Source organism: Myodes glareolus, chromosome 7, assembly GCF_982192425.1.
Source record: "Myodes glareolus chromosome 7, mMyoGla1.1, whole genome shotgun sequence".
NCBI lineage: Eukaryota > Metazoa > Chordata > Mammalia > Rodentia > Cricetidae > Myodes > Myodes glareolus.
In genome coordinates, this window is record NC_142032.1 from 62,458,716 (window position 1) to 62,482,716 (window position 24,001).

The 24,001-nt window shown below is 45.9% G+C and overlaps 2 protein-coding genes across 3 annotated transcripts in view; one reads left to right on the forward strand and one right to left on the reverse strand.

The window, feature by feature from the left end:
• Muc6 (mucin 6, oligomeric mucus/gel-forming) overlaps window positions 1-861 on the forward strand; it is a 31,595-nt gene extending 30,734 nt beyond the window's left edge. Inside the window, exon 33 of the mRNA XM_087908279.1 lies at window positions 120-861. Within this exon, the coding sequence (XP_087764405.1) occupies window positions 120-297 (178 nt within the window). The 3' untranslated portion in view covers window positions 298-861. The remainder of the gene's footprint in view (window positions 1-119) is intronic.
• Window positions 862-1,401: 540 nt separating this feature from the next.
• The window catches only part of Ap2a2 (adaptor related protein complex 2 subunit alpha 2), a 68,924-nt gene continuing 46,324 nt past the window's right edge, over window positions 1,402-24,001 (reverse strand). The window contains exons 7-22 of one of the 2 annotated variants that reach the window (XM_087908277.1): window positions 23,076-23,184; window positions 21,182-21,332; window positions 19,967-20,135; window positions 18,857-18,994; window positions 16,868-17,050; window positions 16,293-16,390; window positions 15,823-16,054; window positions 15,556-15,729; window positions 12,886-13,049; window positions 8,827-8,909; window positions 6,915-7,006; window positions 5,527-5,648; window positions 4,301-4,417; window positions 4,126-4,195; window positions 3,913-4,047; window positions 1,402-3,182 (exon numbers count right to left, since the gene is read on the reverse strand). In XM_087908277.1, coding sequence (XP_087764403.1) covers window positions 3,105-3,182; window positions 3,913-4,047; window positions 4,126-4,195; window positions 4,301-4,417; window positions 5,527-5,648; window positions 6,915-7,006; window positions 8,827-8,909; window positions 12,886-13,049; window positions 15,556-15,729; window positions 15,823-16,054; window positions 16,293-16,390; window positions 16,868-17,050; window positions 18,857-18,994; window positions 19,967-20,135; window positions 21,182-21,332; window positions 23,076-23,184 — 2,115 coding nt within the window. In that variant the 3' untranslated portion in view covers window positions 1,402-3,104. The remainder of the gene's footprint in view (window positions 3,183-3,912; window positions 4,048-4,125; window positions 4,196-4,300; window positions 4,418-5,526; window positions 5,649-6,914; window positions 7,007-8,826; window positions 8,910-12,885; window positions 13,050-15,555; window positions 15,730-15,822; window positions 16,055-16,292; window positions 16,391-16,867; window positions 17,051-18,856; window positions 18,995-19,966; window positions 20,136-21,181; window positions 21,333-23,075; window positions 23,185-24,001) is intronic. The other variant, XM_087908278.1, reaches the window with a different exon arrangement.

A 24,001-nucleotide genomic window follows, 5' to 3' on the forward strand; every position in this document is an offset into this window, starting at 1 on the left:
AGCAAGTGCTGACTCCAGAGGGTCTGACCTACAAGTCAGTTATAGTATCCATTCTACTTTGGGACTGACCTAGAGGGAGGGGGCCAGTCCTGACCATGCTGTTCTCTGCTTCTTGACAGTTTCAATACCGACACCCTGCAGTTGGAGACCCACTGTGGCTGCTGCCAGCCCCTCAATATCTATGAGAAGCAAGTCTCCCTGCCCTGTCCAGATCCCAATGCACCAGGTCAGCAGCTCACACTCACCCTCCAAGTGTTCAGCAGTTGTGCATGTAGCTCCCTGCAATGCAAGGACTAAATAACAACTGGTTTCTTGGGCACAATGGGGTCAAAAACAGACAGACACACACACATAAAAGTCATTTCTGATACTTCCCCAACACTGTAACAAGCAATCCTCTTACTGGCCACGGGCATGGCCTCAAAGAGACCTTGAACATGGCTCACCCTGAGGCAGCAGAGAAACAGAGCAACAGCTGTCATGCAAAAGCCTTCTACCATCTACCTCCTGCAGACCTTGACCTAGCAAAACAGACCTTCAGTGGAAATGAACTACTCACATCCCTTCAACCTTTGATGCCTTGGGAATTTCCTGTCCACCTGTATACACCTTCCAGTCTCTGGCTATAATGCCCAAGAGATCAGAGCACCAAACAAGGTGCTGGGAAGACTGGACAGGGTACCTGGGGAGACACTGGGAATAACAGGAGCAAGATGCAGAGGTATGAACCTTGGGTAGGGGCAGGCAGCAAGATCAGCACCAGAGAGGCACAAGGAAAGGTCTCCCCAGAGTCAGGGAGAAGTAAAAGGCATTGGCACCCGCTGGACAGGAGGTCACCACCCAACAATGAGCAGATTCCAAATAAACTGGTTCTTTTCAAGGCAGAACCTGGTGTGTGCATGCTGCTGTCTTCTTCCAGGATCCTGAGCATGATGTCACAAATACTTGCACAGACCAGGTCATCAGGACCTGGGACGGTGCTCGATGGGGCTAAGGCAGAAATGCCCTGGTTTTGAGCTGCTTCCATCCAGGATTTTGCTAAGTCTGTGATGAAACCCACTATCTTCCAGGCTTCCCAGGCAAGGACCATCTCTTATGTGCAGCCCCAGAGTGGGGGAGGGGAGAGAAGTCCTGAGTCCATGGGTCCTATGTGCTTAGACCAAATCTTCCAGGTACAGACTTCAGTGAACTGTAGCCACAGACTTATGGTAGTGTGTGGACCCATGCTAGGTTCAACACACCCAGCATCACACAGACAGAGCTAAGACAATCACTCCCTGAGGTACTCCTGAATTGAGAGGCAAGTAGCACTTCAGAGTCCTTGACTCTGAGTCGTACTCAATTCCACAGGGCAAGGACTGAGGCCAGTACTGGAAACTCCCCATAAAGATCACACACGTGTTCCAGTTTCCTGTCCTAGCATTTATTTTTTTTTCCTCTGAGAACAAGCACACTGTACTGACGGAGGCCCAGGAGTCACAAAGAGTGGGCCTGTGCCCCAGCAGCTTTCATGTGCAGGGACATTACTGAGTTAAACACCATCACTGGATAGCACATGGTACATAAGCCACAGCCACACAGACTGAGCGCTCCACATGGTCCTGCAGCAGTGCGTGGATTGCATGTAATGGAGAGCCACAATGTCCAGCTACCGGAGCAAGAGAACTCCAGAGGCTCACTGTGGCCACAGCTAGATGATCCTCCTGCAACACAAGCCTGTGTCATGGCAGATATGGATCACAACATATGATAGCCAGATTAAGGGCTTCATGGAACACAAGGGTCAGCATAGCAGGTGTTGGTTGTTCTGAACTAACTGCCCGGGCTGTACAGAGTGGGGCTGCAGGAGCTTGAGTGGGATAGGAACCCTGCTACTATCCTCAGACCCACCATGACAGGCTGGCAGCCTGAGGGGGGAAAAAAACCCTCATGCATATGTGACCACACCTAGTGCTCTAAGTGACAAGGGGCATCAACATTGCTGTGTAAGTACAGATAAGCCTGTACAGCAGCATCCACAGCAATCCTGGGCACCATCTCAAGGCCGAGTGCAGGATTCCAGCCCAGTATCCCAAAGCTTCTGACATGGTCTATGTTCTTCCCCTGATGGGCTGCACATACAGTCCAATGCCTCCAAAAGGGTAACTAACAATTGAGCTGCCAGTGCTCAAGCTAGAAGTCCAGTGCATTCTTAGCACAGTACCTGCCTGGGCTACCATTTTCACCCCTGCCTCTCACTTCATTACTGCAATTAGGCCTCCCTTTTCCACCCGACCACAAGGGCTTCACAGAAGTGAGAGTACAATACTGGGGCACCAACTAAGACCCTCTGGAAAGAAGCACACTTTATGAATTATTACTTCACCACCTGACCCATTAACCTTCAAGTCCCCAGAATGAACCATAGGAACAGCACATTCATTAAAAAACAAAAGATGGGTGATGTCCATGTTTTCCAAAGTCAATAGGAACCCCTCTACCCACCATGCTGCAAACCTAAGGTCTCAAATAAGTAGTAAAATGTTTAAACTGTCCCTTTAAGAACACTGGTATGCTAGGCACAGGATCCTGCCATGAATGAGGCATGGAGTTTGCCGACAGTCATAAACACAAGCACTCCAGCACCATCAGGTAGTGCTATAGCAAACCCCAAGAGCTCTCTGCTCAGCCCATGTGGTTACACATCTCTAGGCCACTGCTGTTACCATTCAGCATGGCCACACAGCCCTGTGTTAACCTTATAAGCACATGGCGCTGTTTCTGGATTCTGAGAATGAGTCAGTGGCATTTTAATAAAATTTGAACAAAATTTCCACTTTCGTTCAAACTTCTAATTTCCCTTTAATTTGTAGTTGAACCACAGGGCTGCCTTGATTTTCCAGGTCCAGGCACCCTTCTTTGATGGAGCAGGCCTGCTGCAGCCCTTCTCAAACTGTGTCCTGCATTCCCTCCACACCCACGGGGCTGGCTGTAGGTGTACGACTGGACATGCCTTGAGTGGCAGTTTTTCAGACAAGGGGTGTTTATCTGCAGTGTGGTACAAAGACAAACGGTAGAGACAAGAGAGACACACAAACAAAAAGCCTGCTCTTCTGGCCTGTGGATTAGAACTGTTCCGACAGCAGTTCACATAGTCTCTGAGAGACGGTGTCTTTGCTGGTACGCAGCGTGAGTCGGTACATCTGAAACAGAGAGCAGCAGGGTGAGCAGGCACTGAGCCTCAGGCTCTTAGCAGGTATTTTTGTGGCACAGGCTTCATCATTCACAGAAGCCCCTCCCGAAGCATCAGTTTTACCAGTAAAAATAGAGAAGTCTAATAAAAGCAAGTGTTTGCAGCAAAGGGGGATGGATGTTGGTGAGGTGGGAGTCAGCCTTTTGTATTTTGAGATACAGTCTTACTATGTAGCCCAGGCTGGCCTTGATGTTAGGCATCCTGCCTTCTCGTCCTGAGTATTGAGATTATAGGCATGCACCACAATACACAACAAGCTTGAGAGCTTCTCATCAAGTTAACTATGCACCACCCTTAGAGATGATCGTTACACTCCCAAAACCACCTAAGTGTTGTGAAAACAAGTACCCATAATCAATAGAATACATAGACTGGAGTCTCTAGAATACTGCTGAAGCAAGCAGCAATGTATACCACATTCAGGGAGGGAGGAAGAACAAGATAGCACCAGGAGAGCTGGGCAGATACAACTCAGAGCTAGGCTGCTACATGGGCAACGTGGTGGCATACCAGGCCTTCTGTGAGGAGAGGGAAATCTATGTGCTCTGATGGCCAGTTGCTGTCTAAGTGTCTGCACTGTCATATGACCAACACTTAGAATCTGATTGTCTCCATAAATAAACTTCACCAAAATAAAAAACAACACAATCATATTTATCCTCCTGCTGTGGAGGCCTCACCTGAGCTTGCAGATTTGGCTCCAGGCGCAGCAAGCAGCCGATCTGGGTGGTTTTGGTATGGATTATGCCAGCACCCACAAAATTTGCAGGGTTCGGATCAACTTCCTCAAGGAGTGCAGAACCAAATCCAATAATCTATACAGAATGAAGAGGCAGGTCAGGATGCACTGGTCACAATTCCTGCCTCAGCGACATCGCCATGCAACCCTTTACCTTTGCTTTAGTGATCTCTGTGTCCATCGGATGCTTTGCTTTGAAGATATTCTGCACTTCTTGCTGAGGACTACAAAAAGCAGCATGTTAGTACTAAAAGCCATGCTGAGACCCATAGATCATCCTGTCCGAGGACAGCCCCAACCTCTCTCCACCCATAGTACAGCCCTCTCACTTGCTCAACTGCTTCCAACGTTGAAAGAAATCCTGAGAAGCCATTTCTGTGGGCTGAAAAAATTTGTTGAGCGTAATGGGCAGCTTAACAGACACATTCTGGAAGGTACCACCATACCTATAACAACAGAGTCATGTTATGGAGAACAAATACCTGGTCAAAATGTTCCAGTTCATGAAGTCTTCAGAACTTAGAGAATGGCCATGTGGCCACCCATCCCAATAACAGCCACTAAGACTGCATACCAACAATATTCTTGGAGGGGCTAAGCCACATCTTCCACCCATTACAGTCCATGTCCATGCCATTCACAGGTGAGCAAGGGACCAAAGTCACTGCTTTGTGACAAGTGTCAAAGGACCAGTTCCTCTCAGTCCTACTCCTTTGGCAAATGAAGACCCAGGACAGGCCCAAGAAGACTATCCAATCAATTAGCCCAAACAAGGAACCATTGTGATGACTAAAAATAAGACTACATGCCATAACCCAGAAGTCTAACTCCATACCAGCTACCATCATTGTCCCTCAAGCTGTCCTTTCAAGACAGCCTCAGCAGACAGCACTGATATAGGCTAATGCTCTTGTACACTGTAAAGATTTGTCACTCATATTGGTTTAACAAAATGCTGATTGGCCGGTAGCTAGGCAGGATATATAGGCAGGGCAACTAGACTAGAAGAATTCTGGGAAGAGGAAAGGCAGAGCCACAGTCACGAGAGACGTAGGGGAAGCAAGATGAGAATGCCTCACTAAGAAAAGGTTCTAAGCCATGTGGCTAAACATAGATAAGAATTATGAGTTAATTTAAGTTGTAAGAGTTGATTAATAATAAGTCTGAGCTAATAAGCCAAACAGTTTATAATTAATATAAACCCCTGTGTGTATTTGGGACTGAATGGCTGCAGGACCAGGCGGGACAGACACTTCTGTCTACACAGCAAGAAAGCCTGGCTCTCTGCCTCGCGGGAAGCACGCCTTTCCATTTCTCACCACAAAATCACCTAGGTCAGAAACAGCCTAGCCCACAGACCACACAGGAGACTCAAACCCCATGGGTGCCACGTCATGGTCACAGAAGCCTGCTCCCTCTCCACTTGCTCCTATCCTCTGGAAGCTCCAGGTCTGGCAGTAGTTTGCATACATGCACAGTGGCACAGCAGTAACTAATTAACGCCCTTGAGAAGCACACAGGTTGGGAAAGGACACAGGAAGCACACACCCCTCACCTGAACTGGATGTTGAGGACAGGCGCCTCTGTGAAATCAGATATACACTCAATGTTGACCACCTGTTGCACCTGTGCACCTCCATCCACAGTTGGGTCCACAGGCTTGGTCTGCAGGTTCAGATGTGAGCATATTAAGGAGTCCAGGCAGGCAGGGAAAGTGGGGCTAGCACAGCCAGCCCACAACAGAAAGCAGCAGGGGCCCCTACAAACCATTCTGCCAGCATCATAAATTGAGGCCCAAAACTGTTGCCAGCCTGTCCTTCCACCATTCAACATGTCCCACTGGCCCAGACCACCCACAGTCATTATGTATCTGACTAGTCCCTTTCTCTAAAAGACCTTGGATGTTGTACACTAGCTGCATACTGGCCTTGACACTGCAGAAGTGAGCTCCGGAGCTCTGTGATGACTCCTGCTGTACTCAGTAGAAGCTATGAGTTAGTAGAAGCTATGCCTGCTAACTCAAAGGCTTAAGAAATCAGTGTAGCTCTGCACTTCTGCAAGCCAGAGGTTGCAACATGTGAACAGAAGCCTCTAGGCTCACTGAAACACCTTTGTATCCAGGATCCATGGAATCATAACTAGACTTGGGCAGTTTCTGCTTCCCTCTGCATTCTGCATGGCAACCTGTGCCCACAGCTCATGATCCTTTGAAGCCCAGGAAAAAGAGATACATAGGCAGTAGTTCTGTAAACATCGGTCCTTTGTGTGTGTAACAAGGGGACGCTGGAGATAGAACTAGGCTCTTGCTTATACTATGTGTGCTTTCCACCACTGAGTCACATCCCTAAATACCACCCCAGTATTTCTGACTTATTTCCAAATAGTTCTATATTTAAATATATCATCTCCAAATGAATATAGATCTACTACAAAGATGATAACCCATTGCGCTACATACTATGAATTGAGCCCAAGGTTCGCATCCCTAGCCATTGTGGATCCTGGTCTGTACACTGCAGCAGACCCCAGCTGTCCATCTCTCACAGCCCCTCAGCTGAAGCCATCCAACATTCCTGATGGCTACATGGAGCAAAGGATGTGACAAATAACACCTAAGCCCAGCAAGCACGAGACGCTCCATACTGGCTAGTTACCACAGGATCGCTCTGCCTTCGGCCACAGCACCTACAGGGGGACTTCAGAGTAAAGGGCAAATAATATCCACAGGAGAGCAAAACAAGCAGAGAGTGACTCACACAACAAGATGAAAGGCACAGCTGAGTGGGTGGTGTCAGATGCACCATCAGGACAACTCAAAGGGAAGACCCCTGGTTTGACTGGGATATGGAAAACATTGCCATTTGAACAAAAGCAGCCCCCCCCAAGCTTCCTCTAGCCCTAATTGCTGTCTGTCTGTCCGAGACACTAGAGATAAACAAGGATATTAGCCTGAAGGTCATCAGCACAGATTAGTGTTGGAGTGAAGTTCAGAAACTGCGTGGAGGTCTTGTTACCATAAAATATGAACATTCGGCCTAGGAAGAAACAGAGATAGTTTGTTTTATAACACATTATGTCACACTTATCATGAATAGTCAGTCAAAAGCGGCCCCTGCAATTCCCAGTTAGATATATTATTGTAAGCTATGACTATTGCTAAAATATAAAAACAACTGTGTGTGTGTGTGTGTGTGTAACCAAACAGTTGTTTGGTCTCATTATATAGCTGCCTCTGGCCTAGAACTCTCAATGTATTCCTGGCTGGCCCTGAACTCATGACAACCCTTCTGCCTCGCCTCCCAAATGCTAGGATTATACACACAGGCCACTATACTAAGCTTCTAGTTTAAAAGTAGCACAGAAGGCGGGCAAAGTAGCATTTGCCTGTCATCCCAGTGATCAAGAGGTAGAAGCAGGAAGACCAGGAGTTCAAGGCCAACCTTATTTACATAGAACATTTGAGGACAGCCTGGGCTACATAAACTGGGCAGTGGTAGCTCTCGCCTTTAATCCCAGAAGAGGCAGGCAGATTTCTGTGAATTCAAGGCCACTCTAATCTACAGAGCAAGTGCCTGGACAGCCTCCAAAGCTGTAGGGAAACCCTGTTTTGGGGAAGAAAAAAAAAAAAAAAAGAACCTGTTTTAAACAAAAAACAAAAGCCAAATAAAAAATAGCATGGCAGAATTAGAAAAGGGAAATAGGGGTGGTAAGGTATCTTCTCTTCTGCCTCTCACACCTGCCCTTAGGCCTCCTTCTTATGTAGTTACTCAAGGGTAGAAGTCACATTTCTGTAAATCAGAACCACAACCACAGACACCAGGTCAGGGGGGTCAGTAGCCCAAGCAGGACACCAGAGCCTTCTGAGGAACAGCCTGCCCTGCATTGAAGGCACCTAGACCCACCCATATATCTTCCACTTTTGTCTACCGACTGACCCACTCAGTGATACTAACAGCCAGGACTGTCCTTCTAACATGCCATGCCCCTACAGTGACCAATGAGGACATGCTTCCTGTACCAAATGGCCAGATCCTGTTGACACTTATACCCTTGGAGTTCAGAAAGGAAACCAAACACTAAAAGTTCTGAAAAAACAGTTTAGCTTCCCTCCTCAACCAAACGTGGTGAAATCACCATGACAAGGGGCAAAGCCTTGGTCAGACCAGACACAAGGGAGCAGTCTCATCAGCCTGGCCTCTCTCAGAGAAATGCTACTGGTCCCCAACATCCTGCAGGGCTACAGGGCAGGTCTACTCCCTTTTCACAGACATTGAATCCACCTTAGTAGTAACTCCAACAGTGTGATGGGCAAAATGTTTTCTTTTAGGACTCAAGAAAATTCCCTTCCTTTTTAATTGTGGTAAAGTGTATGTAAGTTAAGTCATACTAAGGGCATAGCTTAGTAATATATAGCTATCCCCAACATCCAATTTTCCATGTTACTAGTCAGTGCACAGATTATAAACATTTCTCATTATATAATTTTCCCTAATTCTTTTTGGTTTTTTAAAATTACTTTATTTTAGACAGGATCTTACACTATTACCAAGGTTGGCCTGGAACAAATGACAATTCCCCTGCCTCAGTCTCCCAAGTGCTAGAACTAGAGATGTAAGCACCATACCTGCCCTTAAATTTTTGTTTTTTGGTTTTCTGTTGTTGTTGTTGTTGAGGGAACTCTTGCTATGTAACCTTCGCTTGTCTGGAACATGCTATTTAGCCCAGAGTGCCCTCAAACACACAATTCTCCTGTCTCTGCCTCCAAATGCTGGGATTAGTTGTGTGTCACCATGCTTGGCTATTTCTAATAATTTCTTTTTTTCTTAAAGAAACTGTCATTAAGTAAAACACATACCTAAATTCTGCCGAAATTCAGACTTAAGTCCAATTTGAAGCAGCTGGTTTTCAAACAACACACCATTATTTTTACAAACAAACCTAGGAGAAAAGGATAGTGAAGCATCACTCAGAGCCACCTGCAGCAAGTAGAGTCTGTTTTAGAGAGGGTTTACAGTATTTTGGAGCTGAAATATTTCTGTGGAGATAGAGAGACAAAGTGAAGAGCTTCAAGGATTTTACTTATCCCAGTCTTTAGAGCTAGAGCTAGAGCCAGTGTCTGGTGGCAAGCTTCCTCAGGTGCCACTCAGAAACAGATGGTGTCACCTGTGACTATCACCCAGGGAGATCTGGGGTAAAAAAGCTAGGAATAGGGAATGTGCAGAGGGTGCTTGAGACAGTGACATTTGGCAGGAAATTTTAAGGTCTCAATGCACACTTGAGTAGGCTCAGGGACCAAGCTGAGTGACCTCTGCCCTAGATCACACAGCAATCAGCTCAGCCAACTTTTCTACAGTTGCTACTCCTAGAGACCTAGAGCTGTTCCCTTGTGCCCGGGCACTCAGGGAAAAGGACCTCTGCAGCGCCCACTCTGCACTGTGCCACAAGAACAATGGAAACGGAGTATCCTCTGAACATACCATAGGCCCAAATGCCAACAGCTCTACCAAGTCATCCAGTCACAACCCAACACTATCTGCCCAGTTCTAGCAACAGTGAAATGTCCCAAAATATAAAACACTGTCTATTCTGTATAAGAGATAATTTTTCCAACACTTCTGAGACCATAACAGCACACATGAGAATGACTGTTCTCTTGTAGTATGTGGCTGAGCTCCAAACACTAGCATAGGGCCCGCTACCCTAGGCCAGCACTCTACTCAGGCCCAGCTTGGATGTTACTCAAGAAGCCTAAGCAGAGGTTATGGGGCTCACACATTTAGATCTGGGTATCAATCTATCATCCAAATGATAAAGATGTCCTGCCATCCATGAATGTCCAGTTGGCTATATCTAAAAAGTCACTTCAATTGCACTTGACCTAAGGGAACTCAAAGGTAAACAGTCATGTTAAACTTATGGAGGATGCAACCTCCCTCATGCATGCTGCACTGCCCAAAGCAACAGACCCTTCCCAATGTACCACACAAACATCATGTGGTAACTTTGTGTGGCCACATCAAAGTCAAGACAGGCAAATCCCTGCACAGAACCTTAAGAGATGGTATCAAGGATCAGGCCAGTAGGCCAGGATAAAGAAAAGTGCATGACCTACTGGAGCTGGACAGCACGAGCCAGAACCTTACACTAACACAGGAAGACTCAAGTCTGCAAACAACTCACACCCATATTCCCTACCCCCATCTTCACAGGACACCAAGGAGTAGCTAACCCACAGCTCATGGCTGTCATGGAACAACAGTAAAGCAAAGCTAGGGTACTCCTAGATACAGACCCTGTAAAAACTAGGGTACATAGCTGAACCCCATGTTGCCCCTTCAACAAGGGTCTAGGAAGATGGTTTTTTCACAGCTGTCAAATACCAAGCTCAGCAATTCTCAAGCCATCAGAGGTCTGTTCACAGCCTACTCCAAACACGCATTTCCTAACAGGAAGGAAGCATCATGTGCAAAATGAATACAAGGAAACGAAAACACTAAAACCACAAGAACCCTAGTATCATCTCCAGGCAGGAAACAAAGGTTATCCCAAGATGCATTCTAACCTCCCCCAGACAAAATCCACTGCCAATGGAGGGTACAAGTGAGGAGCTTCACATCAGCCATGAACCAGGACACAAGTGGAGTAAGGAGCAGCAAGGGAAGCTGGCAAAATCAGCCAACAAGAAGGAAAGCAATTCCAAACCTTTCAAAGTGGAAAACAGAAAGTGGGTAGACAAGAGACATGTAAGAGGCATGACCTAGGGAGTCAGCAAGTGATACGGGATGTCCTTCTTGTAGATGTGTTGCTTTTATTAGCTAATGAACAAAGCTGTTTCAGCCAGTAGCTTAGCAGAGTAAAGCCAGATGGGAAATCTGAACAAAGATATAGAGAGAGTAGGTGGAGTCAGGTTTGGGAAAGAAAAGAAAAAGTATTAACAGTGTAAAAAAGAAGTAAATAGTTATAAAAAAATAAAGTTTTAAAGAAACAGTAAACGTAATATAAAAAGTACAGACAGTCATAGATTAGAGTTAAGAAAAATAAGCCATGTAAAGATGGAAAATACACAAAAAATCTGGATTATGTGTATTATTATGTTTTCTTTGAATATTTTGACTGTGAATGAGCTAAGTACAGAAAGACATTCCATTGTACAGGCTGCTAAGAAAAACCAACATATATATTTTAATGGAATCTTGACTTCAAAATTTGAGTCAAAGGATGTGTTACCTTGGAAAAGAGTCTCCGCATATGTATATTTCTACTCTTGTTTAAGATATTATGCTTATGCGGCTCATTTAAAATATAATGTATAATTAAGAAATATAGGTTAATAGATAGTCATCTTTAGTAATCAAACTTTTGGTCATGTTAGGTTTTCTAGATGTAGAGATACATTTCAGTTAAATATTCTTCAAACCTTTCAAAGATCTACGGAATACAGCATTTAAAATGCTTTAAGAACTTAAGACTTTTCTCGACAGTGAGACATGTCTGCTTCTGGCAGCACTGACTATTTCAGAGAGGTTCATGGACACTGAAGAAACTGGTTATAGAATTTGCCTTCAATGTGACAAGGCTAGCCATTTGGTTCTTGCTTGGACTGCTTGATTAGGTATGCTGTATAGACTGGACATACAGGACCCACAGAAAATGGTCCTTCAGGGTTCCTGCTTCACTTCACAGAGGAAACTGCCTGACATTCTGCAGGACACAGAAGAAAGCAACTGATGAACATTACCATTACAGAACAGATCTTTAAATTTCTTGTTTCATGCAAAATCTGCTAGATACTACGGGCCTGTGGACTAAAGATGGATGCACCAACAATACAGAAGAACTTTAGGTGACTGACTGTCCAGGCAGTAAGATGTCTCTGTCAATTCTAGAGTTTGGAAGTTGCTTACTTACACTGCATTTCCTGTTTACTTAGGTAATATTATATCCTTCTGGGGTCTTTGAAGAGTTGAAGACAGACAGTTATAGTTTACCTTAGTTATGATAAAGGATCAATTATATATAAAACTTTAGACTCACAAAGATAGAATAGGTAAGAGTATTTTCCTTAATTTGTCAAATGCAAATGAACTAAATATTGTAATTATAATTCTTGATAACTGTTTTGTATATGTAATTTTACTATGTTAAAATTAAAACCTTCCTTTTTATTTAGACAGAAAAGGAGAGATGATATGGGATGTCCTTCTGTATATATGTTGCTTTTATTGGGTAATGAATAAACTGTTTTGACCAATGGCTTAGCAGAGTAAAGTCAGGTGGGAAATCTGAACAGAGACATAGAGAGAGAACGGGTAGAGTCAGGGAGACACCATGTAGCTGCCCAAGAAGTAAGTGGTAACAAACCGCAAGCCTTGTGGTAAAATACAAAATAACAGAAATGGGTTCATTTAAGATATAAGAGTTAGCTAGAAATATGCCTGAGCTGTTGGCCAAACAGTGTTGTAATTAATATAGTTTCTATATAATTGTTTGGGTCTGGGCAGCCAGGAAACTAACAAGTAGTCAGAGTTCCTGCTTCAAGCAAGAAAGAGCCAGGCAGGTGCCTGAGGCAATAGTGAGAAGGCAGCTATTTATGCACAGCTGCTGAAGGGGATTTTATCTGTTAGAAGTTAATAAAAAAGCCAAACTGACAGAGAGGAAAGCACATAGGGGACATGGGGTAGGAGGGTTGGGGAATAAGTGGAAAGAAACAAGCTCAGAGTATTTATCAAATGTCGCAAAGAAACAGCAAAGTTACCATCTGACTCCAAAGCAAAGCACAAGCACTCACATGCTCTCAACAAGAACACCAGCCCCCTCTCTAACAGTACTTTAGGTGTTAAGGACTAAGCACAGAATCACCCATGAGGAACAGCTCCCACCATGCCACCCAGGCAGTACTCAGAAACTGGGCTACCTGGCAAAGTTGTCTTCGGAGCCGGGTGCAAGAGGTGCAACTGCAGAAGCTGAGTCTGAGAACACGTCCACTAGTAGCCCACCGCCAGAAGAGGGAGGGGGCCCCGTGGGAGCAGGGGGAGCAGCTCCCAGACCCAGCAGGTCTGCTGATGGAGAAGGTGTAGACTGGAAGATAAGAAAAGGGAACATCAGCATAGATCCTTGGATGTTCAAGATTCACACAGCCCTGTGTCCGCTCCCAGGTCAAGTAATGGGGAAGCTGGGGAAAGAGGGCAGGGAGCAGTCCAGAAACTACAGACCAGCAAGAGAGAGCTGCTGGCCACATACAAAGTAAGCCTACCCGTGAGTTCAGATGAAGACATTCACCTCATGGTATCGTCATAATTTCATACAACTAGAAAGTTGTCTGCATTTTCCCCACAAATGCTATTTGAGCAAAACGACAAAGTTCTAAAAATGTTTTGCCCCCAAAAACGTTGAAATTACAAGGGTTAAGAAATAAGTTAATGCACATTACTGTCAACTGTTCAAAAACAGTAAGGTTTGCATATGGTGGAAACAGGAGAATAGAGAGTTCAAGGTTATCCAATGCTACATAGCAAATTCTAGGTCAGTTTAGGCTGCACAGTGAATTCCTGGCTAAGTTCAAACAAACAACAAGAGAAAAGTTTTGGTGTGTGATCTACTGAGTTTAACAAGGGCCATCTACATAAGGTTGTGGAGCTCTCTGTTGGAGCCTGGTGTGCTCAGCAGTGAATGCACAAGTGAAGACAATGATTCTACCTCTCTCAGAATCTATCAATAGCCAAAAGTTCATCAGCAAGGGTTAGAGCCCTGTGAATCTTTCTCTCATCCACAACTGACTGTTGACAGGAATGAAAGAAAGAAACGTGCAGGAAGGAAAGTAGGTGGGAAGAGAGTAATCAGTATATATTATACACATATGTGTAATTATCAAAGAACAAATTTAGTTAATGAACCTGTAAAATTCAAAAAAGTAAAAAAAAAATGCAAAAGTAAGCAAACAGATTGCTAGGATGCATTCTCAGCTCAGCATTAAGTCTGGTTCCATTATGAAAAGAAGCAGATAAACAAGCACATATACTTCTTACAAACCCTTGTTTTTCAGTCCAGGCAAAAGCATAAGAAAAGAGCACTTGAAGTCAGGCAGTGGTGGCGCATGCATTTAAGCTCAGCACTCAGGAAGCAGAGGCATGGGAATCTCTGAGTTCAAGGCTAGCCTGGTCTATAGAGCAAATTCCAGAAATGCCAAGGCTACACAGAGAAACCCTGTCTTAAAGAAGAAGAGGAGAAGGAAGAGGAGAACAAGGAGAAGGAGTCCTTTAAGTCATTACTATATTGCACAGGACAAGGGCATAGCTTGTCACCCCACATTCAATACCTAACATTCACAGACCTGACTTACCCAAAGGTGCCCTGCCACACCACAGCCAATTCACACATCTGTGTGCTATCCACAGGGCTCCCCAGGTCAGTCTATAAATGTGGGGTGCTACTGGAAGGAGACCCTGTGTTCAAGAGTTACTTTGAATAACTTTTGAACATCCACTGGTCATTCACAAAGGCAAACATCAGGAAACTAGATCCTGAAGCCATTCTAATAGAGCACATCTTGTGCAGAGCGGCTGCCCAGCGGCTGCAAGTACCCTGCACACAGATGGCAACGGTCTGTCCCAGTCACAGAAACTCCTTCAAGTAGGGGCAGAACTCAGAGTGGGCCTCAGCAAATAATGCTGAGTGTAGAAATATATTAAAAGAAAAGCTAAAATGTTTATTCTTTGAAACAGATGTAATATGCTGTGCTTTCAGAAGTTCATGTGTAGGCATGTGACAATGTGTATGAATATTATTTCAAATAAATGAGACACCCAGAGTCTTTGTCATGTAAGGGGCCAAGGTATGAGTGACAGCCTTACCAGACCTTAGACCAGGCACTTATGCTGCTGCTGGTCAGCATAAAGTATAAAGAAGGAAATAAGGAGGCTGGGGACAGAGTAAGCTCCTGGGTCCCCTCATGTGGCTGCATAACTTTCAAAAGGGCTACCAAACATAGCAACACATATGTCCTGTCAGAGGTGGTTCCCTTCCAAAAGGAATAAGGTCAACAGAGAGGCTGGCCAAAGAAGAACTAGAAAAGCCTGGGATCATAGCATCTGATGAACCACATCTACATCAACCCAGGGCAAAGGTGGTCACAAGACCACATTTCTAGCCCTGCTTTAGTTAAAAGACAATAAGGAAACTCTTCAAATGGCATCTCCCATCAATGACCATCAGATGTTGTGTTCTTCCATCCACAGGAACAGTTTCATTGTGTCACATCAAAGGGAAGTTTGTTCTACTTCAGTCACTAAGAGAAACCTCCAAGAGGAAAAAGGTAAGCAATTCTAAATTTATGAAGAACACACACCAGGTCTCCTCCAGAAGTGTGTAGTCTTGGGTCTAAAATAAGTCCACCACAGAGGGCCACAGGTGCTCATCTGACCCCAAATAGCCAAAAACTGGTCTCATAGAATAGGTTGCCCTGACCACATATCCAGCGCTGGATTCCACCGGACTACCCACATCTTTCTCACAGACACCCAGACTGTCATTCCCAAGCCTAGGATATGAGGCCCTGATGGACACCAGGTACAATGGCAAGACCCACCGCTGCACTGGTGCTGGCTGGAACAGGCTCAGGACCCCCATTCACGTCGATGCTTCGCTCACGCTTGCTCTCCTCCAGGTCAGTCACTGTGCTCGGGCCCTTCTTCTTCTTCAGCTTGGCCAAGATGGAGGACTCACGCTCAGGGAAGGGTGGCATCTCCTCCAGGACAGTTGCCTATTGAAAGGAATAGAAGTTGGTGTGGCCATTCTGGCACCCATTACCAGCCCAGTGGCCCCAGCACCAAACAGCCCAGCCAGGAGCCCGCACCAGGATGTCGGTGCTGGCAACAGTACTCAGTCGCAGGTACTCCACAGCCCGCTGCTGCAGCTCCACATCTGCATTCTTCAGTTGGCTGTCACTGCGCAGCACATCCTGAATGGTAGCCTTTACCTCTGGAAAGAGGTTCACGAACTTGATGTAGGTGGACAGCAGGAGTGCCCGGGTGGGGACGCTGCACAAGTGGAACTTGGAGTGGAGCAGGTTGAACTGGATCAGAGGGCTTGAGAGGGCAGAGAGCACAGACGGGGTCACACTATCTCACCTGTCCCACATGCTGCCTTGTGTTCGGCCTGCACCTGCAGTGGGGACCCTATGCTAAAGCAGTGCCTCTTTAAGGAGGGCACACTGCCAGCTCCCAGTGTGAGGGTTTCCTCCTCCCTCAGGATGTCAAAGCAGTGTAGATAGGGAGCAGGGCAGTCCAGTGCAGTGCATATCCCTGGTTCCCTGGGGTCTTTTACCTGGAACGTGGGTCCCCAGCTATCAAGTTTCCAAACTCCCCCAGGATGTAGCCGCCCACTTTGACCAAGTTCTCATGACACGCTGGAGCCTGCAATGCCTGTGAAACAAGGAACACCAGGAGCTAGGCCACAGAAAAGGCAGCTGACATAAAGTGAAGCCACAGCAGACACAGCCAGGCCCTTCCTTGCAAGGTATATTTTGAAGTCAGTGAGAGCTTCCCCCTAAAGTCCTGGCAAACCCTGGCTTCCTACAGCTGGCTGCAGTGTCAACAGCAGAGGGCCCAGCAGCAAGACCAGTGACTGTCCCTAGAGACTCTTGAGATACAGCAGGCATATGATGTCCCTCATGCACAGGACAGCTAATAGGTTGCTCAACAGCCCCATCAGCCCTCCAGGCTTTTGGAGACTAGGATGAGAGGAAACTGCCGCTTGGTGGGGGACATTAGTTCAAGAAGGGCATAACTACCACTGAGACAAAGAAGGGTGAGAAACAACACCCCTGAAGCCCACCTCTGTCCCCTCAAGCTTAGAAACCACTGCCCCTAGTGAGGGTGTGCACCCCTCCCCCACCATACCTCAAACACTGTCTTGGCAGCATAACCCTGGACATCGTCACGGTTGATGACAATCTGGATGACGCGATACCACACCTCTTCACTCACATAGTCGCCTGCGATGCGAATGAGGTTGAGGATGGTGTCCACATACCAAGTGTAGTCCACTGCATACTTCTCAGCTAGGATGGCCACCTTCAGCACCTGCAGAGAAGACAGGGCCTTCAGAGAGATACTACTGAACACACCAAGAATAGGCTGGCACACAGCCTATGCTGGCTTGCAGAAGGACCTATCGCAGGGTGGACAGAAAGCTTTCAGCAGATCTTAAGAGGGCCAGAGAGTGGAAAACACCTGACTCAGGTGAGGAAAACTGGTCAACTTCAGGGACACAACAGTGCAACTGTGCACAACAGCTGTGCCTAGGATAAGGTGCTAACACTCACAACAATCTACTGAGGTCAGGCACACCCCAGCCCTGTATTACTTTACCTCCCTGACTCCATAACACTTCCAAAGTTTGATAGTTTGAATGAGCCTATGCATGGTTCCCATAAGCTCTTACATTTGAATGCTTGGTCTCCAGTTAGTGGAACTATCTGGGAAGGTCTTAGAGTGGGTGTGGTCTTGTTGGAGGAGGCTTGTTACTAGGGGTGGGCTTTGAGGTTTGTAAAAGCCCAGTCTGCCTACAACTTACAAGCCATATGAGCTCTCAGTGTTCCAGAAACCATGCCTGTCTTCCTGCCACCACACTCCCCACCGTAATGATGCTCACACACTAACCCTCTGAAACTAAAGGCAAGTCCCCAATTAAATATTTTATTTTAAAAGTTGCCTTGGTCATGGTATCACTTCACACTGACAGCATGGACACTGAAAATAATAAACCAAGAAAAAAATAAAACCAAGAATAAACGGGGCCTCATGAAGCTTAAAAGCTTCTGTATGGCAAGGATACCTCCATTCCAGCAAAGCACAGTCTACAGAATAGAAAAGGTCTTTACCAATAACACAGCTGATAGAGTGCACCTAAAATACATGAAAAACAAAAAATAAACATTAAAAAAAACTACTCAACTTAAAGATGGGATACAGAACTAAACAGACAGTTCACAAAAGATGAAATATAAATGGCTAAGAAATACTTGAAGACATGTTCAATATCTTTAGCTATCCAGGAAATGCAAATTAAAATTACTTTGGGATTTCACCTTAACCAAGTCAGAACATCCAAGATCAATAAAACAAATAACAGTGCATGCTGGCAAGGATTCAGAAAAAGGGAGTACTTGTTCATTGCTGGTGGGAGTGTAAACTTATACTGCTACTAAGGAAATCAGTGTGGCAGTTCCTCAGAACCTCAGGAAACTAGGAATAAATCTACCTCAAGATCCAGCTATAAAACCAGGCGTGGTGGTGCAAACCTTTAATCCTAGAACTCGTAGGGCACATAGGCAGATCTCTGTGAGTTCAAGGGCAGTCTGGTTTACATAGAATTTCAAGATAGCCAGGGATGTCTCAAAAAAAAAAAAAAAAAAAAAAACCAAAAAGATCCAGCTACACCATTCTTGGGTATATACCCAAAGGATTCTATATCCTACTCCTAGAGACACTTACTCATCCATGGTCATTGCTGCTCTATTCATAACAGTCAGGAATTGGAAACAATCAAGATGCCCATCAACTGATGAATGAATAATGATTTTCTTTCTAGCTCCATCCATTTACCTGTGGATTTCATAATTTTATTTTTCTTAACCGCTTTGGAGAATTTTTCCATCATGAAATCAGCTCACATTTGCTTGGCACAGATGACTACATCCTGCACTAACAGACATCCACCTTGGAAGGTCAGAGAGACAGGAAGCTGATGCCAAGGAATCTTTTATGTAGCGTCTCACAGACACTCATGTAAGCCTGCCAGGCACTGAAAATCATCCAAAAATTATCCACTGGAGCTCACGTCCACAGTAGGGACAGCTTGGACAGCCCTCAGGCTGCAGGACTCACAATTTCCTCTCGGATGGAATAGTCAGCCGTCTCTAGGTAGCTCAGCATCTCAGCCACAATCTGCTGGGCGTTGCTGCGATCACACATGGCATAGAGCAGGTCCACTGCCCGTTGCCGTACACTCACGTCTCGTTCCGTCTGGGAAATAAGGCAGAGTCAGAGCCACTCCTGCAAAGCACAGGTTGGGGGAGAGTGCCTACCCACTGCTATATGAGAGTCCATAAGGTAGCATCTATTTATCCCACAGGAGCTGTCTTGTGGCACCCTATAGCACTGTCCCCATCAGGCTGGGTGCTCCCCTATCTAAAAGTCCCTTAATGGGCCCCTTACTATCAATACATGGGACTCAACAATTTAGGCCACTTGGAACCCACAAACAACTCACTGCCAGTCCCCTCATACTTAGTCCTCAAACTCCTCCCTGACCAGCTCTTCTAAGACTACACTCAGGCCTAATGAGCAGTTGACCACTAAGGCCTCTCCATTGTGTGGGCACAGACCAGCACCTTCCATGTTGCCTGGGAGCTGGTTCCGAGGCAGGTTCTTAGGCCCCTCTCCAGGTGGCATAGGAAAGAAACCCTACTGCACACAATGCTTGAGAAGCATGATGCAGGTATCTGTAGCCCCCTGCAGTGGTTAAGAACAGTTGCAGGATGACCCAGGGCAGGACAGATGAACCTAACAAGAGTTAGCGCAGCTTGAGATGAGAGCTGACTTTATGACCAAATGAATGATGAGAAAAGACATCAATCAGAACTAGGAAGAACAACAATTTCAAGTTCAAGACAGGCACCAAATGCCTATTGGGTTACACAAAACACAGATCAGGGCCAGACCTGCTCCCCTACAGTTGAAGACTCACCAAGATGAAGAATCTGAATCCACAGTTCTCTAATGAACTAGCCTAACAAGCAGGTACAGTGTATAGTGTGAGCCACGCAGACAGATTTCTCACCCAATTGCTGCATCCACCCCATTTGTCTGCAAGTGACAGGAGCCAGGTAAACACCCTGGGATCCAAACCAAACAGCTTGAAGGAACTCATCTATGCCTACAGGAGACACCTCTCAATTTTCTGGCATCCGCACATGACCAACAAGGAGCACACACCTTCAAGGCATTGATGACAGTCTCAATGTGGGTCTTTACAGCTTCGTGAGAGAACTCCGAGCTGGCCAATGTGCACATGCTCTCCAGAGCCAGGTAGCGCAGGTTTGTCTCACGGTGCTGCAGGAATTGGCCCAGCTGGTTGCAGGCACGGACAAGCAAGTTAGGCTCACTGCAAGGAACAAGGGACATGGTGAGAGGGGAATACAGGCAGGGAGGGCTGGGAGCTATAAGAGGACACAGTAGAGGAGATGCAGTGAGGAGGGGGCACCATAAGGAGGGAGTAGAGAAGTGCAGTGAGAAGCAAGAGAGAAGAAAGGGTGCTGTAAGGAAGGAACATAATGAAGGATTATTGTAAAAAGGGCTACAATTGAGGAAGAGCTGCAATGAAGTGGGGTGACTTCCCAGTGAGTCTGCAGGATCTCCTCTACTCCAGAGTGGACTCTAGAAAGCTCTGGAAGACCAAGGGCTTCACTTTCTTCAAGTTGTGTACAGAAAAGTGACTAGGACAGCAGCCAGCCTGGAGCAGGGCTGTGCAGGAAACTGAACCAGGCTAGGGTGAGTGGTGAAGGCTAATGGGGAACTCAGGATAAACCATCACAATTCCTCCTTATATAAGTTTGTTAAGGACAAATAAGACTTTCCTCACATTGCAAGATTTGTTTTTAACAGTTCGTTCTCAGCCTTGCTCCAGTCTGACAGACTGTTTCTGTCACAGTAATATTTATCTAAATAATGTAGCAAAAACAGCTGTGCCCCTGAGTCTCATGCCTCTGGCAGAGATCCAGAGCACATAGCCACAGGCATACACAAGAGCAAGAGCATGTCACCAGGATTGAGCAAAAAAAAAAACAAAAAAAAAACAAAAAAAACAGAAGCAAGCCTGTGTTGTATAATGCTGTATAAGACAGTCACAGCCTGTGACCCATCCATGGCCCTCTACAGGAGCTGGGAATCATCACTATCATTGTCCCAGGAGACCCCAGAATACCGGAGTGTCCCTTCCTTTCAGAGAAGCCTCTTGGTGACAGAGACACAGCAGTTCTAGGGACGCTGCCACAGCCAAAGTATCTAAAAGGGACGTGCTGGGGCGAGAGGGGGCACGTGAGCTGGAGGAGTGTGAGGAGTTACCTGTCACCATCTGCACAAACAATAGACACCAAGTGCCAACCTCCGTCTGCTATCTCTGAGAGTGATGTGTTGTTGACAGTGGCTCACCTGTCATGGTGGATGATCAGGCTGATGGCCTCAAACAGCACAGCATTCTTGGCATTTGAGTGTTGGACCTTCTTAGACTTGGGTGGCTCCTGAGCTTTGTTCAGGATGGTCTCCAAGCACTCAGTCAGACGGCCACGCACCGCAGGGTCTTCTGGGCAAGACACAACTGTCGGCGGGGCTCCTAGGCATTCATCCCACCAGCCCAACCCTACACCTTAGCAAGAGGCCTCTGACACTGTCCTGTGGGTGCCTTTGATGGTTACTCCCAGTTGCAGATATGACAGGGAGCATTTGTAAATTGCCATGGGACAGCTCCCTGTTCCAGTGTCATAAACATAAGGTGGGGATAGAGCAGCTGTGGTAGCCACATCTACTTCTGATTCACATGGCAGAAAGTACTTCCACTGAGACAAGAGTATGTTAGTCATAAAATCTAAGGATTATGGGCGAAACAGCTAAGAAGCTTCAGAGGCAAGGAGACTAGTTTTTATTATTACCCACAAAAATAGACAAAATATATAGAAACATAAATAGAAAGAAATTTTTAAATTTGGTTCAAAGCAGAAGTAAAAATTGTGCAAAAACTAAAGCCAGCCATGGTGGTACATACCTGTTTCATAGTACTTAGAAGGCAAAGGCAGGAGGATTAGGAGTTTAAGACTACATAGTAAGTTTAAAACCAGAATGAGTTACAGAAGACCCTATCTCAGTAAGAACAAAGCTAGGGCCATTGAGATGGCTCAGTGAGTAAAGGTATTTGTCATTAAACCTAATTAAGTTCAATCCTCAGAACCCATATGTGGAAAGAGAGAACCAGCTCCCCACAAACTGCCCTCTGACCTCCGCATACATGTTGTAGTACATGCACTCCCAATACAGACACATACACACAAAGTAAATGTAAAAACTAGTAAAACAAAAACCTATAGAGAGCAAAGCAAATTCGAGTCACAACGGTAGGAGGCTGAAGTAGGAAGATTACTACAGTGAATCCCAGGACAGTCTGGGCTGTGCAATAAAAACCTATTGCAGCTGGGTGGTGGTGTACACTTTTAATCCCAGGACTAGGGAGGCAGATGCAAGCAGATCTCTGTGAGTTTGAGCCAGCCTGGTCTACACAGTAAGTTCCAGGACAGCCAGAGCTGTTACAGAGAAACCCTGTCTCAAAAAACCAAAACCAAAACAAACAACAAACAAACAAAAACCTATTACAAGAAAGAAGAGGAGGAGAAAGAGAACAGCAGAACCAAGGCTCTCAATAAATTTTATGCGTGGTACTCAAGTAGTTGTATGTGGATACATGCACATGTGGGAGGGGTCAGCCTCAGGTTCCACCACATCACATTTTTGAGATAGGGACTCTCACTGGGACATGAGTCTTGCCAGTAGCTTACACTAGATCCTCCTGTCTCTGCCTCCCTGTTACTAGGATTACAAGTATGTACCACTAAGGCTGGCTTTTCAGTTGGTGCTTTAGATTGAACTCAAGTCTTTGTGTCTGCCATGCCAACACTTCACTAACTTGACCTCACTCTGAAGCACCTTCTAATAAACTTTCAAATCTAATACACAAGATTTTTGGCTGGACAGTGGTGGTGCACACCTTTAATCACATCACTCGGGAAGCAGAGGCAGGCAGATCTGTTTGAGTTCAAGGCCAGCCTGGTCTACAGCTAGGGCTGTTATACAGAGAAACCCTGAATGGGGGATGGGTGATCTAGTAAACAAGATTTTGATCAACTGAAGAATTAAATTTTCCCTCATGAAGAATCTGGAGTGAATTGTCATGGAGTAGGAGCTGCAGGGAGCACCAAGGAAGGGGTATGGAGAACGCTATTTGGCGGGGTCAGTGCTATTAAAAAAAAACACCTAGACGGACTGCAGGGAACATTACCTGGGGGTGGATAACACTGCAGCAGTCTCAGAAGTTTGACTGACAGCCAAGGAGCTGGGACAAAGTAGTAAGTATAATCCTGAAGATCTGTTGATGCCGACGTCACAATCTGTAAAACAGGTGAGTGGATAAAAGGCACTGTCCTCAGAAGCCTCTGTGGGACCCTTAGAAGAGCCACACTAGTTCCTTGGCCCATGCTTTCTGAGAAGTTTACAGTGTTAGCTATTTTCAATACTGTTTCCTATCTCCCCTTGAAGACAAGCTGGCATGGCCAAATCAGTTCACATTGAATGGAATGGTGTACCCCTTCTAGAGAACAGCTCCAAATGCTCTCTCCACAAGGGCTATGGTGCCCCGAGATACAGACAACCAAGGCTGCTTCCAAGCAACAGCCAAGCAGAAACCATCCCTTATTACTAAACACTGACACCTGAAGAAGGAAATCTGTCTTTTGTAGGATAGAAAATGAACAAAACTCTAAAAGTGCCTCAGGCTCACTCAGAAGGGACAACCCAAAGAGCTAATGTTCTCACCCCACCCCATGGCCCCCAGCCTGAGCCAGGTTGTAAATTTGCAGAGCCAGGCAGCACTTGCTCTACTTATAATCTCCACCTCATAAAGCAATATGGCCCCTGGCCTAGCTGTGACAACCTCTTGTCTTGTCTTGTCTACTTCTTTTTATTGTTCGCAATGTTTTTCAGATAGGGTTTCTCTGTGCAACAGCCTTGGATGTCCTGGAACTTGGATGTCCTGTAGACCAGGCTGGCCTTGAACTCACAGAGGCCCACCCACCTCTGCTCCCAATTGCTGGGATTAAAGGCATGCCCCACCACTGCCAGGCTGTTACGTCTCATTCTAGGGACCCAGAATTGCTCCCTCCCTAAAAGTGCACCTGTGTGACCCTTGAGCCATGTGAGCACATTCTA